This window comes from Sphaeramia orbicularis, chromosome 11, assembly GCF_902148855.1.
Source record: "Sphaeramia orbicularis chromosome 11, fSphaOr1.1, whole genome shotgun sequence".
Lineage (NCBI taxonomy): Eukaryota > Metazoa > Chordata > Actinopteri > Kurtiformes > Apogonidae > Sphaeramia > Sphaeramia orbicularis.
In genome coordinates this window covers 52382366-52403480 of record NC_043967.1, presented here as the reverse complement: position 1 = coordinate 52403480, position 21115 = coordinate 52382366, and the positions used below count along the sequence as shown (strand labels likewise).

The 21115-nt window shown below is 35.8% G+C and overlaps 2 protein-coding genes across 3 annotated transcripts in view; one reads left to right on the top strand and one right to left on the bottom strand.

The window, feature by feature from the left end:
• The window catches only part of LOC115428086 (glutamic acid-rich protein-like), a 657495-nt gene that overhangs the window by 383237 nt on the left and 253143 nt on the right, over positions 1 to 21115 (bottom strand). The gene's annotated exons all lie outside the window — the stretch shown is intronic.
• LOC115428104 (bcl-2/adenovirus E1B 19 kDa-interacting protein 2-like protein) lies at positions 75 to 11842 on the top strand. Of its 2 annotated transcripts, XM_030146937.1 has the most exons (15): positions 75 to 115; positions 223 to 272; positions 572 to 622; positions 716 to 778; positions 2339 to 2406; positions 2489 to 2677; positions 2900 to 2974; positions 3086 to 3169; positions 3263 to 3421; positions 4235 to 4456; positions 4562 to 4664; positions 6888 to 7019; positions 8824 to 8910; positions 10685 to 10783; positions 11364 to 11842. In XM_030146937.1, exons 4-15 carry the CDS (start codon positions 726 to 728, stop codon positions 11386 to 11388), a joined length of 1296 nt encoding a protein of 431 aa, XP_030002797.1. In that variant the 5' UTR covers positions 75 to 115; positions 223 to 272; positions 572 to 622; positions 716 to 725; the 3' UTR covers positions 11389 to 11842. The 2 variants fall into 2 exon arrangements, with proteins under 2 accessions (XP_030002797.1, XP_030002798.1); XM_030146938.1 differs by lacking the exon at positions 75 to 115 and having other exon boundaries at positions 122 to 272.

The window sequence follows — 21115 nt, the reverse complement described above, 5'->3', positions numbered from 1 at the left end:
GGTTACCGTGCCAACAGGGGCAGGACTTTTACTGTACTGTACCGACGCACCTGAACACACCACGCCTCCTGACGTCCTGTTGACTGAAAGTTCAGAGAAGGAGAGAGAGAGACAGGTGAGGAGTCAGAGTCTGATCATAAACACAGTGTGATCATACAGTTGTTAGGTCAGTGTTCAGGTGTGTTTGTCTATCTGTCTCACTCCTTACCTGTCTGTCTCCAGTCTGTTTCACCTGCCTCGGCCATCGGAGCAGCTGGAATCTACTTCAACCTGTGAGTCTGAGTTTTGTTCTGTCTTTAATTTCAGTTAAATGAAGCCACAGCTGCTCTTCTACAGCAAAACACTGAACATATAAAACATTTAACATGAGTTAATTGAAAATGTCCTGTGTCCGTCTCCTTGTGCACAAACTGAGATAAGATCTGCACACAGTTACAGCTCGATAAGACTTTAACCTGTTCCCAAGGTGTGTGTGTGTTTTACCTGTTCTGAAGGTGTGTGTTTTATTGTGAACTGTTTGACTTTGTCTCTTTCCTGTTTCAACATGACCGTCCTCCTCCTCATGATTCAGCTCAATCTGAGTCTTATGGTTTAATACTTGAGTCAGTATCCAGGCTGACAGGTTAGTAAAAGCTGTTTCTAATCATTACTATACAATACACACTGGACTCTGTACTTATACTAAACTATAGTTTTGTTGTTTTCACACCTGCAGCAGGAACAGAATGGAGTCCAGACAGGACGAACAGGAAGAAGAAGAGGAGGAAGACCCCTCCAGGTCAGATCAGTCCCCTAAGACTTTTCTGCTTGTCGTTTTTTGTCATAAAAGATAATCATGCTTATTTACTCTTCAGTTGTCAGATTTCACAGGATTCTCAACAGTAACATAGGATTTTATACCATTTTCCAGATCCATAAAAAGCCTTAGAAGTTGAATTAAGGTATTACAGAGTTTTTGTATCCTTAAAAAATCTTAACAGTCAATATTTCACAGGATTCTCTCAGATCCTTAAAAAGTCTTAACAGGTAACTTCAGATTAATGATAATCACAGCAATAATAAGATTTGCACAGTGTAATTTTAAGTTTGTCACAACCACATGAATTTGTGCATGTAATTTCTGTCTATTGATAGTTATGGAACTCTTCTTGTCTTAAATTATAAATCTTATATCTTAAGATACTTGTGTTTGTTATAGCTAAAGTTCTGATCTTCGGTCACCCAAAAATGAGGCAGAGTCTGGAGGGGTCCGGTGCAGCAACAAACACAATGGGCATGTCCTTTTATACCTTTTTGATGCCCCTGTGTATGGGGGATTTACACCCAAATTCCAATGGAAGATAGATTTCTCCTCTGCTCACATATTTTTTCTCTTTGAATTTTAACTCAGTGTGAAAGACTGGGTTTTGCTTTAATGTAAAATTACTTGATTGTTTTTATTAATTCTTTTATGTGTTTTATTTGTTTTTATGTCAGTGTACAGCACTTTGGCCAACTGTGCTGTTTTTGAAGTGCTTTGTAAATAAAGTTGAGTTGACTCTGCTGGGGCCAGATTTCTCCGTTGCTCCTCTTTGAGGTGCTTTTCTTTGTCCCTCTTCCATTAGAATCTGATTTGCACACATCCTACGGGCGATTTTCAACAAAACAAGTTATCCTACGGCCCTAAGGCCACTTTGACCAGACACAGTAACACAATAAATCTGGAGCAGGACACATGTGCAGCAGTGTGTCTCAGAGTCACAGTGAAAACAGCCATACATAGATGAGATGTCACCTGTGTTTGACCTCATGTCCTGACTGTCGCCTCTGCTTATGCCCGGGTGCAGAAAAATGGTTTTGGCCAGTATTGAGGGCCTCAGCATTGGCTCACAAACCCAGCCCTTTGCAGTCCACCAGATATTGTAATACTGCACATGTATCTGACAAAAACACTATAGTAACATATGTTCAGTGGTTCCCATGGGGTATGGCTTTAGTGTGTAGGCAATACCGCAACAGAGTTTAGCTTAGCAGAGTTTAGCTGTATTTTTAGTGCTGCGTACCGCTTTTTTTTTTTTTTTTTTTCAATCTTTAGAGAATGCCTAATAGAAATGCATGACGAGTAATTAAGTAAATGAACATAATATCACAATCAGTGATTTTTTCAGCCTACGATACATATCTCCATTTTCAGATTTCATCTTCATTTCCAACCCCCTCCCCTTGTAGAACATGTATCCAAATAAGATCAGGTTGTGACCTCAGGTTTGGAAAAGGCAGCTTTTAATAGGTTTTCCATATGTTGAACTAGTCTTCAAGTAGATATTAAGTAAAACTCAATCTGTGTTCTTATTTTCAGGTCATTTCCTGCTGCAGCTGAAGAAATCCCCTCTCTGACTCAGTCATCACCATCCAACGACCTCACAGGTGATCATGATCCACCTGTCTCACATGACCTCATATCAGCAGGTTTTTATCATTTTTTCTGAATATTTATAATTTTCCACAGTGGAGGCTGAGGAAGAAACAGGAGCTGAAACACAGTGTGCTGTCATGGCAAGAGCATCAGTTGACTCGGCAGGTGAGTCTGGACCTCAGGTCTGTCCAGAAGAAGAAGATGAAGACGAGGATGAGGAAGAGCCCAGAATCCAAAAGGCGATCAGAATCCAGGAGGAAGAGGACGAGGAAGAGCAGCCAGGTAGACAATGACCTCCTGCTTTTACCTTCAGCTTCAATCAGTGTTAATAGCAGATTTGTTTGTTTGGTTTATTTTGCATTTGGTGAAAATTTCTAGTTTTAGAGGAATTCTGTGTCTTTTATTGTAAAATGTAGTTGTCAGAGTTGACATTTAAAAAGGTCAGAAAAAGTGTGAAGAAATCACTCAACAGAACATCCGCCCATCACACCATTGTTTCATTAGTTGTCATTAGAGGAGAAACAGAAGATGAATCGACCTCAGAGCAGAGATCATCGACTCCAACAGGAAATAGACCAGGTACTGAGCTCTGGTTATTATTGAGAATGAGGTCATAACCATTTTAAACAGACTAGATGTGTCACAAAATTGTTAAGATTTCAATGTTATGATTTCTCTTCTTGCCTGTAGCCCCGCCCTCCACGCTGGCCTTATCCGGATCACGGCCAAAGAAGAAGAAAATCTTGGTGGCTCCAGCGCTCAGCCTCTCTCTGGGTACAGACCATGTAAACTGAAACATGACACCATCCTGTCTGTTTGATGTGGTTGTGGTCTGTCATGTCATTGGGTCTGTGATGTCATCTTCAGGTCGCAGTGAGTCCACCATCTCTGACGATTTCCCATGTGGATTTCTATCTCCATCTCTGGATGATGACAGCACGGGGCTGGACTTTGACCTGGACGCCATAGAAACACCCTCTGACAGCGAGTCCCTGCCCTTCCCTATGTATGACCTGGACCTGGAAGGTGAGAGGTCAAAGGGCAGGCCTGATCTAACAGACGAGGAGGTTCAGAACTTAGATCACCAAAAACTGGATCTCAGTAAACCCCCTCCATTGCAGCAGAGCTATTTTTCTTCCGTTATGCCTGAAAGTGGTTGTCAGAAAACCACCAGTTTCACATCTCTGCTTCTAGACCAGTGTTTTTCAACCTTGGGGTCAGGATCCCACATGGGGTTGCCTGAAATTCAAAAAGGGTCGCCTGAAATTTCTAGTAACTGATTAAAAAAAAAACAAAAAACAAAAAAAAAACTTGTTAATAAAAAATATATGGTGAGTTGAGAGAGACAATCACAATACACAAGACCTGACAAACTGAAGCTGAAACGGAAGCACTGTGGTTCTGTCTATCTGTCAAATGTGCTTTGTGGTTGGTTTCAGATGCTGCAGCTCTTTTATAATTCATAGTTTGAGTTCTTGTTTGTTCAGTATTAATTGTCAGCCTTGTAAATCCAAGCTGGACTGACTGTACATATCCTGACCAAGGAAAATCAAATTCTCCCTTTGTGCAGTAATCTACACCTGGATTTACTGCCTCCGTCCATAATAATATACATTATATAGACTAAATGTCGGCTAAAACTAAGGTTTATTTGCAACATAGTGTAGAAAACTGTTACTTGATCAAAAACAAATTAATTTTAGCCAAAAAAAAAAGTCTCAGTTTTGAATGTCTGAGGTCGCCAGAAATTTGTGATGTTAAAATGGGGTCACGAGCCAAAAAAGGTTGGGAACCACTGGTCTAGACTTTTTGTTCTAACTTCCTCTGTCTGTCTTACAGATGACCTGCGGCGCCTCGGCGTGGCATCCCGTCGTTACAGACCTCTCGACCCTCGCCTCAGATCCGGCTCTGGGTCCCAGTGTGGAGCTGGTCTCGATCAAGAGGACACAGTGGACAGTCAGGGCATCAGGTGGCGCCATTTCTCCACAGGTGACCCCCCACAGCAGAGCCGGGTCAACATGAGCGTCCTGGAGCCGTACCTCAGGGTTCTGTCACACGGAGGTAAAAGAAAAACAAAACAAAACAGTGTTCCACCACATAACGTACCTGCATAAAGCATCATCTAACTGACTGATGTGTTACCTGTATACCTGTGTCATCTCTCAGGTTACTATGGAGACGGCATGAATGACATCATCGTGTTCTCTTCCTGTTACCTGCCAGAGAACAATCTGGAAAATTATCAATATGTGATGGACAACCTGTTCAGGTACAAGAAACCTTCACCATCTTTATAGTTCTGAAGCTGTGACCCAGAATGGATGGTGATAGTATAGATGAGTCGAATATAAACAAATACACAGACTGATGTGTGTGTTCTACCACAAAGAACTGAAGTCCCGCCCCTTCCTGTGGACCACCATGACCCTAAATTCAGACTTTTAGATCTGGTTTGAACTGTGCCATCAGTGACAATACTGTTCAGTTCAATAGATCATAGTGGTAAAGATTGTAAAGAACCTTGTAGTAAATGTAACTCCTGTCTCACACTCGTGTCCTACAGCGACATGTCTTTTACTTAGCTCTTCAGAATGAGTGAAAAATTATTAAAAGTTATGACAACATAATTTATGTAACATTTAGATGTGCATTGTGTCAAGTTATGATTCATCGAGGTCTTAGTACCGGCAAATTTAATTCTGCCAACACTTATAGATAGTCCCATTGGATAGTTACTACAATGATTAATATGTTTCAGTTCTTTGACCCTTATTGATGCATGAGGAGCTTCTCATTTCTAAAACAACCACCACTTTGTAGGCATCATAAAGATTGAACTGTGATTAAATGGAAAAAGGTTATGTGGTCTGGTGAGTGTAGACCAGTGGTTCCCAACATTTTTTGGCTCGTGACCTCATTTTAACATCACAAATTTCTGGCGACTCCAGACATTCAAAACAGGAATTTTTTTTTGTGCTAAAATTAAGTTGTTTTCGATCATGTAATAGTTTGCTATACTATGTTGCAAATAAACGTTAATTTTGGAGGATATTTAGTCTATATAATGTATATTATTATGGACGGTGGCAGTAAATCCAGGTGTAGATTACTGCACAAAGGGAGAATTTGATTTTCCTTGGTCAGGATCTGTCCAGTCAGTCCAGCTTGGATTTACAAGGCTGACAATTAATACTGAACAAACAAGAACTCAAACTATGAATTATGAAAGAGCTGCAGCATCTGAAACTGACCACAATGAACATTTGACAGATAAACAGTACCACAGTGCTTCCGTTTCAGCTTCAGAGTTTGTCATGTCTTTTATGGAGTGTGATTGTCTCTGTCAACTCACCATACATTTTTATAGTAGTTTTGGGGTTTTTTTTGTCTTTTTTTTTTTAACCAATTACTACAAATTACAAAAAAAGGAAAAATTATAAAAAGGCGTGGTCGACATGGTGGTGCAGTGGTTAGCACTCGTGCCTCACAGCAAGAAGGTCCTGGGTTCGATTCCAACACCAGTCGACGGGGGGTGGGACCTTTCTGTGTGGAGTTTGCATGTTCTCCCCGTGTCTGCGTGGGTTCTCTCCGGGTACTCCGGCTTCCTCCCACCATCCAAAGACATGCACCAATAGGTTAATTGGTTAATCTAAATTGCCCATAGGTGTGAATGTGAGAGTGATTGTTTGTCTCTATATGTCAGCCCTGCGATGAACTGGCGAAATGTCCAGGGTGTACCCTGCCTTCGCCCCTATGTAGCTGGGATAGGCTCCAAGCGACCCCCGTGACCCTAGTAAGGATAAAGCGGGTTCAGAAAATGAATGAATGAATGAATACTACAAATTTCAGGCCAACCCATTTGAATTCCAGGTGACTCCACGTGTGGTCCTGACCCCAAGGTTGAAAAACATTGGTCTAGACTGACCCTGTTTCAGAGTGATGAAGACAGGAGGATGAAATAATGACCCATCATGCCTAGTGCCTACAGTACAAGCCTGTTGGGGCAGTGTTATGATCTGGGGTGGATTCAGTTGGTCAGGTCTAGGTTCACAACATAGTATAAGAGGCAGATACATAAAAAAACCCCAGCAACATAGAAACAGATAATATATGTCATACCTATCCAGAGAGAGTGAGTAATGCTTACAAAATTTAGGTTAAAAAATAAATAGCTAAAAACAGTATATATGGTGACGATGATAATGATAATTATAATAATAATGATGATGATGATGATGATGATGATGGTTAATAGTTACAAAGTGCTTTACTATAAACCAAAATGTACCAAAAGATAAAAGTAGACCATGAAACATTAGAGGAAAAATATCTCTTTTATCATTCTAGACCTTTGACTGATGCATTTGCATATAACTGAATAAAGAAATCAAATGGGATCAAAGCATTATTTGTCTTTCACTGTTGGCTACAGACAGTAAACGCTGATGTTGGAATTTCTTTCTGGTGTCATTCTGAAATCTCTCTGTCTCAGGTATGTCGTTGGGACTCTGGATCTGATGGTGTCAGAGAATTACGTGATCGTGTACCTCTGTGCTGGAGGTCAGACGGACAAACTGCCAGGAATCAGCTGGCTCAGAGAGTGTTACACCACCATCCACCGCAAGTACGACACGATATAATCATTACTGTTATTGTTACAGTGATCAAAACGTCTCCAACAGAATCATCTTGTGATTTAGTGATTTATTCTGAACATGCAATGAAATTTAACATAAATGCAAACAAGCAAACTTAAATAATAATATAAATATCAACAATCATAACAATCTTAGACAGAAGAACAGCACAATAGTTCCATTTACATGTTCGAAAAGGGGTGGGAAGAAATGCAATTTATTTCATCCCATCCCCTCTCCATAAAATATTATCTATCTATCTATCTATCTATCTATCTATCTATCTATCTATCTATCTATCTATCTATCTATCTATCTATCTATCTATCTATCTATCTATCTATCTATCTATCTATCTATCTATCTATCTATCTATCTATCTATCTATCTATCTATCTATCTATCTATCTATCTATCTATCTATCTATCTATCTATCTATCTATCTATCTATCTATCTATCTATCTATCTATCTATCTATCTATCTCCCTCTTCCTTTTACATTACTATTTTATATTTATATATCTATTCTCACACACACACACACACACACACACACACACACACACACACCCACAATCATCCATATTTATACATACAACATACAAGTACACATATAATCTTTTACCTATGTGTTTCTTATTGTGCTGGTGAATAAATAAATAATAAATAATTCAAAGGAAGAAATATTTACATAAACAACAGAGAACATATGGTGACAATTAATAACCCTCGTCCCTATATCTTGTGAAAAACATTCTCTTATAAGTTTTTTTTAATTGGTTTATGTTTTAACATTCCTTGTGCTCCTCCCTCAATCTATCCCATACTTAAACATCACACTCAGATATACAAAAACTTTTCCTAGTAGTGCACACCCTCTGAATTTTGAAATTGAATCTACCCCTTAAATTATAACTCCCTTCCCTTTCAGTGAATAATTTCTGTATATTTCCTTGTAGTAGATTATTTTTGGCTTTGAATATGATTTGTGTTGTTTGTAGCTCTAACTTTATACAAGTAATGTTCATATCATCCACTTTTAGCCCTTTTCCTGTGTTTATTCTAGGTCTTTTCATTCATGAGGCTGTTGCTACTTCACATTAGGAAGATTTTCTTTTTCAAAACACATGGGAAAGCACCTGTGGTCGGAGCCTCCCTCATAAAACAGTCATATATTTGTTCAGTGTCAGGTTAGAAAACATTGATGAATTGTACATTTTGTGTCTGCACAATTTAAACACAATGACCTTTTTGAAATAACACAAAAATCGGAATATTTTGTACTTCAGTGTCACTGAAAGGCGTCATTGATGCGTTCTGATTTGCTGTTATGTCAGTGTTTGTCCAGCAGGTGGCGCCAAACCCTCACTGTTAAAAACCTCCACAGTGACAAGAATAGGGTAAAAACATAAATCAGCGTCTGTTTCAAGCTTCATATTAATAGTAATCACACATGTTTATTTTACTAACTGACTCTCATTTCATTTGTTCTTCAATATGCACAAATTGTTTAATTTATTTATTTATTTATATTGTATTATATTATATTATATTATATTATATTATATTATATTATATTATATTATATTATATACATTGTTCGGTCTATGGTAAAGCTCTGAGGAGGAAGTGGAGGAAGTAAAACCCAGAGTCATTGATATCTCAGTGTCACACACCTGACCACGTCTAGACAACTTCCTGTTTCACTTCCTGTTTGGGTCCCTGTGGTTCGGCAAGGGTGAACGGGTCTACAGTCATTTTGTAACGGTTTAATTCTGCGTGGTTTCAGGCTGAGGAAGAACCTGAAGGGCTTCTACGTGGTCCATCCCACCTGGTACATCAAGGCCCTCATCACCATCATCAAACCCTTCATCAGGTCTGAGCCTCAGCATCCTCATCCTCTGTAGTCAAGTTCATTAGTTTCCAGTTCAGCTGCAGAAGTAGATCTAGACCAGGGGTGTCAAACTCATTTTAGTTCAGGGGCCACATTCAGTCCAATTTGATCTCCAGTGGGCCAGACCAGTAAAATAATTGCAGTGAAAAAAGTAAAATTCTATTATGATCAGGTGTAGATCTACAAAGTTTCCTTAAAATTCTGAATAACATGAACAACTTGTATTGTCTTAAGAAAAACAAGTGCAATTTTCACAATATTATACCTCAGTTTATCAGTGTATCAGTTACACATGCACATTACGATCGCACAAAACAATTAGTAACAGGCAGAATATTGGTAAAATTGCATTTACTTTTCTTAAGACATTTCCATTTGTTCATATTTGTTCAGGTTATTCACATTTTTTGTAAACGTATAGCTTGGTAATGTAAACATTTTCATGTAATTTTACTTTTTTACACCAAAAAACAAAGAGAAAATTTGGGGCTGTCATTATTTATAGGTTATTATGACAATATTTTACTGCTCTGACCCACTTGAAATGTAATTGGACTGTATGTGTCTGTATGTGGAACCTGAATTAAAAGGATTATGACACCACTGAATGTTAATATCTTAAGTGTTTTTGCAGTTTTTCACAAATTCATCCCGCAGGCTGAATTGGACCTTTTGGCGGGCCGGATTTGTCCCCTGGGCCGCATGTTTGACACCTGTGATCTAGACTATTGACTGGTTGGAGTTCAGTAATTGTTTATCTCTTTTGTATATGATCCATTAATCCTATATAAATTATATGATCCATAGACGCAAGTTTATTAATTTATGAAACTAAATGATGTTCAAAATATTAAATCAATTCATTCAACATTGAACCTTTGAAGGTCCAGAAAAGTTTTTAGACCTATGCCTCTCATGTATTTATTCTGGTTTTCTATTATTTTGCATCAGCTGTGAACTCAAACTTTCATCTGGCTCATTTTATATTGTTTTCATCTGAGAATGGATTATTTTAGTGAAATTTCTAAAATAAATAAATAAATAAAAAGATGAGTTACTGTGAACTCTGACAGAATTTCAAACTTTTTTTTTTTTTCCAAATTTTTACTCAAAGTCAATGTTTTCACCTTTCAAATGAATTTATGTCCACATAAACAACTTAAAATCTATTACTCCATTGTTATTGTGGGTGTTTTTCAAGGTATTTATTTATATTCATAAACTTACCAAGCACAGGCATCCAGAAATAGTTATATTATTAATTTAACAAATGCAAACACACGATAACACACTTCTTTCATTGTACATTAGATTGTATACACTGTGGAGGGACTGAACATCCAAATGAGACTAAAATTAAATAAACTCCACATTTCAAAGCACATTGAAATGATTAGAGGTTCAGTGGTTATTTTACAGTAAGACATATGTTCAGTTCTGACCACTGAGGGTTAAAAAAGAATCAGTAAACCTTTGGAAAGAAAAACAACTGCTTCTGATATTTTTTCTGATAGTTTCTCTTGCAGTTTCATGTTTTGTGTGAATGTTTTTCTCTTTATTTAAAAAAAAGAAAACCTACTCCAAAAAAACTGACACAAAAACATGTCAATACAATGAGAAAAGTTCTTATAGTATTGAAATGTTAAGTTTTCATTCATAGTTTTTGTCTTAGAATAAAATTTTTATCATTAATTTAAATTTTACTTTTCATTAACTTTAATAATCCATCTCTTCCTCCTTCTCTTCCTCCTCAAAGTTCAAAGTTCAGCAGGAAGCTGCAGTTTGTCGACAGCCTCCAGGATCTGTCCCATTTCATCCCTACTGAGCATGTGCAGATCCCAGACTGCGTCAGACAGTGAGTCTCAACACAGTCTGTCCAAGTGTAACGCAAATAAATGTTCAGTCTGTGAATAAAAACCCAGAGGGGAGATGTTGAAACTAGATTTAACTCAAGTGGAAAAGTTTATCTGGGATGCACACAGTGGTAACGTGCACTGAAATGAAGGTTTGTGAAGACATCCTGATCATATAGGAGGGTATGACTGAGGTTTTTAATAGCTACATGTCTTCTATACGCTCTTATAAATCATGTAAATATTTCTACATATAGTTATAATTATGCGTATGTAAGGTTTATGTGCATCTAATTGCATCCATATACAGTTGTATATATATATATATATATATATATATATATATATATATATATCAGTATTTAGCTATAGTTCTTTTTTTCTGTATTTATTTTTATCATTTCCTTTTTTTGTGTTTCAGATTAGATGTTTAACTGTGATTTGTTCGGTTCTTGTATTTGTGTGATGACAAAGTTGAACCTAAGATAAATCATAAAATTGCACAGTTTAACATAGATGCTACATGATTTATGAGCTCAGATTCGACATTTAGCCATTGACGTTGTCTTCTTTTCTCTGCAGGTACGATGCAAACCTGTCCAGGTGAAATTTTGTCTCAGGAAACAGCGGCAACTGGACAAACTGCAGAGACGAGGTAGAGAACAAAAACGCTGCCGTTTCTCTGACTGTTATGAACGACTCATCCTTGAGACATTTTATTTCAGAGTTGAACCAAACCTCAGGATGATTCGCTGACTTCAGAAACTGGACAAATTGGGCCATTTGAGAAGCAAATGTTTGCCATTTTATGGCAAAATCACGGAAACCGTTAACATACAATCAGAACAGATACTGATGCAGTAATTAGATGCATTTAAGATGAATTTCATAGTGTTTTTTCAGCCCACAACACTCAAACAGTGTGATCTTTTCATAACATTTCAGAAATAATATTTAACCCAACATGCTGGAACAAACTGAGTGCAATGGTTTTAGTTTTCTTATCTTATCTTATTGGCTCATATGTTGGGTTTGCATGTTAATAAAAAAAATATTTATGACTCAAGACTCACTGAATTATTTTTTTCTCCAAGCTGTGTTTCAGAAACATTATTTCATGAATGTTTTTCAGAGTTTTCTGTAGTGAATGTGAAAACTGAACACAAAAACGGATCATATATTGTCACATCCTACAGTGTTTTTTTTTAGGTTTTAAAGAATCAGACCTGAATTCTCATCTTCAGTATTTTCATCAGAAGTTGAACCATCATTATCTTCTGATTTGCATTTGTCTTGTGCTGGCCGATCCACTGACCTTTGACCTCTCAGAGTTTATACTGGCTGAAATGAAACATAAACAGGCCCCGCCCCCTCTGTCACGGAGCGAGCGATGCTGATGTTGAAGTGTTGAGAGGTGGTTTCAGTACCAGGCACAGATGTGTTTATACAAGCAGCTCATGTCTCAGTGTCGGTGGACGTTCATGGAGGACAGAATAACTCATTAAAACGACTGGTTTAGGTTTAGAAATGTAGAAAAACTGAAAAGCACCAAAGGGGACTCCAGATCTTTGTCTGATTAAAGGGGGTCTATGTAGTATTGATATTCTAAACTGTCAACATCAGGTCCAAACTGAACCAGAGTCCACCCACAGCTACTGAAACCACCAACAAATCAACACTACAGAAGCTATCAACCCCTGAATAAAGTATAAAGCTCACCAAGTCGGTCAAAATAACATTTTGTCGTATCATCTTCATGTCCTGTGTCGGCTGATAGTTTACATTATAGTTCTGTTAGCTTAGCTATGGAGTAACTTTTACTTAATTTTGTCCTTTTTCATCATTTTTGTCTTGTCTTTTTTTATTATGTTATGCAATTTTTACTGAATTACTGTTGTTTTTGCTATTTTTGGCTGATTGCATCTTTTAGATATTTTTTTGTTTTTACATTGTTTTTGTCTTGTTTCATCATTTATTTTGTTGAATCTTTTGCCGATCTCATAGCTTTTTCCCAAATTTTGGTCTTGTTACGTCATTTTAATCGATCAATCAAGCGCTCGTTTATGACATTCTGTTCATGTTTTCTTTTCATATATTCCTCATTTAATAGGTCTTATTCATTTTATTTATTTATTTATTTATTTGTTTATTTAGCTGTTTGTTTTTTTTCTGTCTTTCTGCCCAGTTTACTCAGTTCTTGTTCTATTTATTGTTACCATTATAATTATCACCATGGTTGTTATTGTTTGTATTGTTGATATTTTCTTGTGAGGGTCTTCGCCACCTTCTTCAACTTTGTGTCCCCCCCTCCATTCCTCCATGTCAGTTCCAGCATCGAAATGTGGTTCAACAAAACTCATAATACAGACAGTAGAATATCAAGGAAATTTCCCTTAGCAAAGCAAATTTGTTCAGCGCCAAAAGGCAGCCAGACTACCATTCTGCTGTTAGGATGCTGGACAAGTCAAGTTAAAAAAAGGAAAAAAAGAATCAATCAAATTTTATTTATATAGCGCCATGTCATAACAAAGGTTATCTCATTACACTTTACATCTAGAGCTGGTCTAAACAGTTTTAGTTGTTTCATTTTTTAAATGAATTTTGCTCTTTGTTACATTGATTTTACTGAATTTTGTCCTTTTCCATCATTTTAGTCTTATGTCTTTTCATGTCATTACATTGTGATTGTTTTATTATGGTGTTTTTGTCTTTTACATAATTTGTTGTGTTCTTACATTATTTTTGTCATGTTGCATCTGTTACTGATTGTTTTTTTTGTTTTTGTTTTGTTTCGTTACATCTTAACTCCGTTTGTGCGTCTTTACATTGTTTTTCTCATGTGTGATATTCACCGTTGAATTGACCGATGGATCTTTTCAGTATGTTCTTGTTTCATCCATTTAAGTTGAAATTAGTCTTTATGTTGCAAAAATGCACGACAACGAAAATAACCAATAATTCCTCTCAAATGCATCCGAACTAAGGCCTGTTTTGAACATAAAAGGAGTACAAAGTGCAGATATTTGTGTTAAAATGTAGTCAAAGGAAAACTCCTGAAGTACAGTAGTGAAGTTTTTCCACTTATGGAGCTGATCATTTGTTTTCCGAACCGTTATGTTAAAGAACCAGCTCTGCTCATTAGGTTGAAACTCATAAAGACGCTGCTGTAACAACGCAGCAGCCAATCAGAGGCCTCGGGTCAGAGTGAATACTGGCTTTAACGGCTGCGACGGAGGAACACTGCGGTCGTTTATAACCAACAGGAAGCAGCTGTGAGAGTGTGTGAGGAAATCCACTGTGACAGCGAGAGGAAGGAAGTGAGGTATGAGCTCAGGAAACAAACAGGAACACAGAGCCGAGTGTTCGCAGCAGAACGACCCAGGTCCAGGCTGTTTTTAGGATATGGTGGAGGACGCAATGACAGAAAACTGCAGGAGATTAAAGGAGCAATGTGTGATTTTTCTACAGTCTGTAAATCTTCTGTACAGACAAATGGCAGCAGTGGACTCATCTAGTCTACGTATGTGCAACAGGGTTTATCTGAAAACCATTAAAAACGCTGTAGTGGCCACATGTTTCTGACATTAGAAGGCTTTTTCTTCTGAATGTATAACACGTACATCCTCTTATTGTACAGCTTTGTTTCTAAACCACTACATGAATATAATCTAAAGAAGGACGACAGGAAAAGAAAGTTAAAAATCAGAAAACAAGGTAAAAAAGAAAAATAAAACAAAACAAAACAAAAATACTTTAATCCAAACATTTAAAAAGGGGGAAAAAATCTTTAATTCTGTAACTTCAGTCCATGAACCAAGAGTATTAAAATACAACCAATATTTCTTTAAAGTCTCTTCTATATGGATCAATAAACTGTATCCATCTTTCACAGCATTTCTCACAGTGAATGTCCATTTTTCCATCACAACTGTCACATCATGGTATTAACCCTCATAGACCAAAACAGACCAAAAGCATCAACTGATCTTATCAATACATGTAAATAAGTGGTGTAAAATGCAGTTTGTCATCTTTTCATGGTCATCAGATATGACCCATCTGGATGTTCAGAGGCTCCGTAGTTACCGTGGAAACACAGTCATCTTCTACAACACTGATTCACCAGTAAAACCCATGGAATTTGATCTATGACAGTGGATGGAAACATTTGTTTTAATGTCCAGCTAATGATATATTTTGTTAAAAAAAAGTCAAATTTTCTTCCATTTTCTCTGTTTTGATATAGTAACTTTTGAATTTTGTCATGAACATGTTCATGATCCGTGAATTAAATATCGGAAAATACCTGATTTTCTCTGAAAAACACAAAATGCAGATAATTATATTATAAGACATTATAATACACAATGACTCACTTGTGAAAGGTTCAATGTAGAGAAACAAATCATGTGTAAGTCACCTCAAAAATAGTTTAAATTTTTAGTCTTTTGAGGATTAAACCAATCTGGTTATGCAGGACACTGATGCATTAATGCTTTTAAACTTTTTCAGCTCAAAACCCAAAAAAACGACTTTTTGTCTCTTCCTGAACCAAATTTACTAAAGCGTGTCATACATTTCTTTGTTTTTATATACGTACTGTATATATTAGCACCAGCATCACTGTGTAAACTACATGTGTAGCCACAGCTGCCACCTGTTTGGTTAAAGGGGTCATATTTATCTAAACCCACTTTTATTAGTCTGTGGTTCATTATGTCCGCCATGACGTATTGTGATTGCTTTGCTTTGTGTGTTTGTTTGCGTGTGTGTTTGTGTGTTTGTTTGTTAGCAGGATAACTCAAAAATTTATAGATGGACTTTCATGAAATTTTCAGGAAATGTTGATAGTGGCACAAGGAAGAAATGATTCAATTTTGGTGGTGACCTCGGGGGGGGCAGATCTGTCTTGGTGGAGGTCTGCGCTCTCCGAGTGCTTTTCTTTTTTATTTGTGTATTTGGACCCTGATAGTTCATACATTTTGAAGTTGAATCCTCCAGCTGCTGCAAAACTATCTTTATATTCATTTGGGCAAAAATCCAGTGGACTTCTGCAACCTGTTTGAATTCATTCTTAATTTGTTGCGTCTATTGCTAGTTACGTCACAACATTTGCACATATAAGGTCAAGACTTCCGCCGAACATTTCTCCGAGTACAACATAATTGTTTATCAGCAGCAACGGTTGTAGTAAAAACTGAAAATATGTCCAAACCTTGAGCCAGTTACCTAAAATGTTCAGTTGTTGGTTGAACGGGACAGAGCAGCACAGCCAACAACCTGGAGGGGGCGGGGCCTGAAGTGGCTCGTGTGCATTTAAAGGGCCAGCGCTCCAAACCACCTTTCTGGTGTCATTACTGAGGATTGAAGATGGACCTGTGGAGTTGAATGAATGAAGAATTCAGACCCAAGCAGAGCATTTACAGCTTATGTAGACCACAGGGAAATGTTGGAAAATGAAGAATTCCATTTAAAAAAAGCAAAATATCACTCCTTTAATATTACCTCTGTGAAAATCTGATGGTACTTTGAATAAATCCTCTCATTGTTTGACTATGGCTCTACAGTCTAGCTGTTCTTCATGTTTCACTTTAACTGATGTCACTAATTTAATGTAAGAACTACTTAAACCAACCATAATTTAATGTTCTCATCTGATCTTGTCACAGATTCGTTTGGAGCATAAAGTCCGTCGACTCATGGAGTTTTAGTTTCAGACCACATCTTTAACTTTTCCATTCTGTGTTGTTTCCTCCTCAGTTCAAACTCTGGTCTCCATGACAACACACATAGATGTTGCTGTTTCTTCAGATGATTTTACCTTCACTTACATTCATTTAACCTGTAGATTAAACTGAACCCTGCCTCTAAAACATTTCCAAACACTTTAATTTACACATTTACACTTTGTTTTTCCTTGGTCTTCACTCTTAATGTCCTCACAGAGTTGGTGAAACCCTGGTTCACACTCTGTGGTCTGTGCAGATGTCTGTAATAAAACATGGAGGGGATCTGTGTGGAAACCAACACGCAACCACTGTGTGACATCAGGAGGTCTGATGATGTCAGCACTGGTTGCAGGTCACATGACCCGGGTCTGGTCGATCATGGAAAAACATCAGGATCTGGTGCTGGTTCATTACATTCAGCCTCTTTCACCTCTTGGAGAAGTATTTTACATGTTCAGCTGAGGAAAAACATAAACATAGAAGAAACTGCAGCTGTGTTTAACCCTTAACTTCAATAAAACAACAAGTATGAACTGAGAACATTCCAATGTAGCAGGAATTTAAGTATTTTTTAGTTTTGATGGAGGTAAAACTACTCTGAATAACTTGACAGCCTTTGATTCTGACACTTTTAAGACCAATTACTGTTATTTTAAAACAAAATATTTCTGGGTTTATATTTTCATTTGGACAGTGAATGACACGTAGAACTTTACGGACATTTTGCAGTAGTTTTCATGTGTTCCAACCAAAGTATTTCCAGTGTGGTACAAATGGGTCATATCAAAGTACAAGTACGAGTTTTTTCTTATTTTATTTATTTATTTTTCCATTTTAGTACAAATATCTGTACTTTCTGCTCCTTAAATTTCTGTAAAAAACAGACTTTAGTTTTAACACATTTGAAATGAGTTACCCATTATTTTTTATTTGACATCATTGATCATCTGATGAGGAACAAATAAAACGTGGCAGAATGAAAGATGCAACAAGACAAAACAGTGTTATAAAATGAACACTAACTAGACAGAATTAATTAATTTAACTCAGTGAAAGCAACATAAGATGAAAATTATGTAAGATGGAAAGCAAGTACATATTTAGATAAAAATTATATAACAAGACAAACATATAAACAACAAGGCAAAAATGGACACACTGTAACACAATGAAGACAGTGCGAAAAGATGAAAATAATGTAACAATACCAAACAATGAAACACCATGAAACAATGAAAAAGGTGAAAACACAACATAAAATGATGAAACAAAGCAGGACAAAAATTATGTTAAAAAAAAATGTAATAAAATGAAAACACAAATTTTAAAAGTATGAAACAATACAAGACAATGGCAACAACGTAGCGAAATGAAAATGATAAAAAACTGAAAACAAGAAAAACGTAAAAAGATGAAAACATAAGACAAATATCATATAAAAGATGGAAAAATACAAAAACAAGAAAAAGGTGAAAACACAACAAATAAGAGGAAATTAGCAAATCAAGATGAAAACAATGTAAAAAAAAAAAAAAGTAATCATCACCATGCATTTTTTTAACATGTTTTGTTCATATCATATATGTATGTACTGTATATATTGCCATTTTATCATCTATAGTTTGACCTACTTCGACTGAGCAGCTTTAATAAAACAGACCTTATTTACTCCTGTTTGTTTTTCATGAGCTGAAGTAACTTATCCAGATTTGACTGTTGGACTTATCTCAGTAGGTCAAGGTCAAATCAACATATAAGAAGAGTGTAGTATCGTCTATAAAATCAGATCCATAAAGTCAAACTGTCATAAAACAGTGACGTCTGATGTTTCTCTACATCTTCTCTTTTGTGTGTTAAATGAGATCATTACGTCTGAATAATCAGTAGAAAACACAAACTAAACTAAGTAACAGAAAACTGATGGAAAACTGGGTGAAACGTATGGCTGAGCACCGTCCCATCTCTTGCAGAGGCTCTGTGATGTTTCTGTGAAAATGGAGCTCTGGTCTATAATTACAACCAGATTTTTATGGTCAAAAAAAAGAACTGAGAGAAAATAAACCAACAAACATCTCCATCTGATAAAAACATGAGAAGATACAAGAATTAAAGAAGAAACGCAAGAAAATTGAATATAGTTAAGATGCAAAATACGTTGAAATAATCTCATTTGTCTTTTAAATTATTGAATAAACTGACATTTATGCACAAAATGCTTCAACAACTTCAACATTTTCATGAATATTTGCTACTTGTGGTTTTAGATATGAAATAATATGACACCAAAAGGATCTTTTAAAGCTACATACATGGATTAAGTATATAATAAGGAGCTAAAAAGCAGAAAAACAGCTGTTTGTGTCGGAGTCTCAGCATCAAGTGTTTCTGAAATAACCAGAGAAAACAGTAGATTTATTCACCCACCATGATGTTACATAATAAGTAGGAGTAAAAACAGTCTATTTCTTATTATGTAACAAAACCAAAAGGAGAAAAACACATAATATCACATCAGACACTGAAACACAAAATATCGAGAATGATTCAAACCATGTTTAATGAAAAAAAATGTAACGTTGAGCATATTTTTAATAAGTGGCTCTTAAAATACACAATAAAATCTGAAAACAGTCACGTCTTTTTTGTCATTGTCCATATTTTGCTCCAAAATTTAGAGGAAATATTTGTATCTAAAGCTGCATTTCCTTTCACTGCTGCGTAAAAACTGTTGATGCTTCATCAGTTCTGTTTTTGTTTGAAATACTGTATATTATAACTGTAACTGATTGCACTACCGCTGCTATTGTAAATTGTGATATAATTGTGATATATATATATATATATATATATATATATATATATATATATATATATATATATATATATATATATATATATATATATCACAGTAGAGATTGAAATCCAGTAGGATTTGTAATCCTACAAGGACAGATCGAAATTTTAGTTTGTCCTAGGACAAACTGAAATCCTATCTGTCCTAGGGTTAGGGTTAGGGTTAGGGGTTAGGGTTAGGGGGGGTTGGGGGGGTGGGGGGGTGGGTTAGGGGGTTAGGGGATTAGGGAGTTAGGGAGTTAGGGAGTTAGGGAGTTAGGGTTAGGGTTAATCTTCAGATCCTAATTTCTTGTAGGATTTCAGTTTGTCCTAGGACAAACTAAAATTCCTATCTGTCCTAGTAGGATTACAAATCCTTGTTTAGTTAGTCCTAGAACAAACTAAAATTTCAGTCTGTCCTAGTAGGATTCCTATCTGTCCTAGTAGGATTACGAATCCTACTGGATTTCAATCTCTACTGTGACATATACATGCACACAGACACACTATTTTCTATTATAGTTTATTCTTTATAATACTATTTATTGTTGCTCTATTTTTTACCACTTCTTTGAAAAAAAAAAAAGCATGATTTTTTAAACGTATCTCAGAATTAAATAAAAAATTAAATATTAAAATAAATTTTTTTTTGAATTTTTTAATCTTTGAATAGGCTATTTCATTTTTTCAACTTTTCCTCCCTCATCTTCTGTTTGTCATTGGGTTAAAAAAAAAAGGGAGAAAACATTTTCTCAGCAGCTTCACCTGTGTTTTTCTGCAGAGACAAAATTACATTTTCTGTGCTCCAGAAAAACACTTCACTTGTTCCTAAAAAAAAAGGCTTTTGATACAAGTTTTTGGCAACATAAATTTGTTTCATCTAACCAGTGACATGCCACAGATGAAAAACAAAACAAAACATTAAAATACAGTCCTGTGTTCTTTTCTTCTTTTACAACAAGAAGACACACACAAAAAAATTAACTAAATGGATTGTGGATGTTAAAGTTAATAATTAATGTGACCTTTTACCCCATGACAGGAAACAGCACAATTACAAACATGTGTTGAGTGAATTCAATTTGTTGATTATTTTATTAGTATTTTGTTCATTGTTGTTCAATTTGTTAATTATTTTTGGTCTTTTTTTGAATTTCTGTGATTTTTATGAATTTTATTAATAATTTTATTCATTTTGTGATTTATCTCTTCATTTTTGTTCATTTTAGCTGTTTTTTTTTTTTTGGGGGGGGGGGGGGGGTTGTTATTTTTAAACTAAAAACACTTTTTAAAAAATACATTTTCTTTTCTCTGTGAAGGACCAATTCAGGATGAATCACTTATTTATTTAAGTCAGACAAGATATTTATACGTTATAAATAAATTTAAGGTTCAACATTCAGTGAAGACAGAGAAAATCAACAGTAAATAAGTATTAAATGTGAATAATTTTGTGGTTTTTTTTCTTTGTGTGATCGTAACTAACAAGACATTTGATTAAACGCTGTCACCATGACAATTGATTAATGGACAAAATACAGCTTTTCTTTCATCTCAGTCACTGAGTTACTCATCTGCAGTGAACAGAACAAACAAACAAATAAAACAAAATAAAATATATTAAAAATAACTGACACACTAACCATCAATGAAAAACTCATCTGAACAGATTTGTTACAGAAATGATCCTGTTGAAAGTTGAATATTTTGTGTGATTAATTATCTTGTCGTGTTCACAAAATCTTGTCTTGTTTGTAGATGTTTTATAAATTC

Coding starts and splice junctions, on each gene's coding strand:
- LOC115428104 (XM_030146937.1), top strand. CDS start 726: ATGGAGTCCAGACAGGACGAACAGGAAGAAGAAGAGGAGGAAGACCCC. Junction 2,678..2,899: donor GGACGAGGAAGAGCAGCCAG/GTAGACAATGAC, acceptor TTGTTTCATTAG/TTGTCATTAGAGGAGAAACA. Junction 3,422..4,234: donor GTATGACCTGGACCTGGAAG/GTGAGAGGTCAA, acceptor TCTGTCTTACAG/ATGACCTGCGGCGCCTCGGC.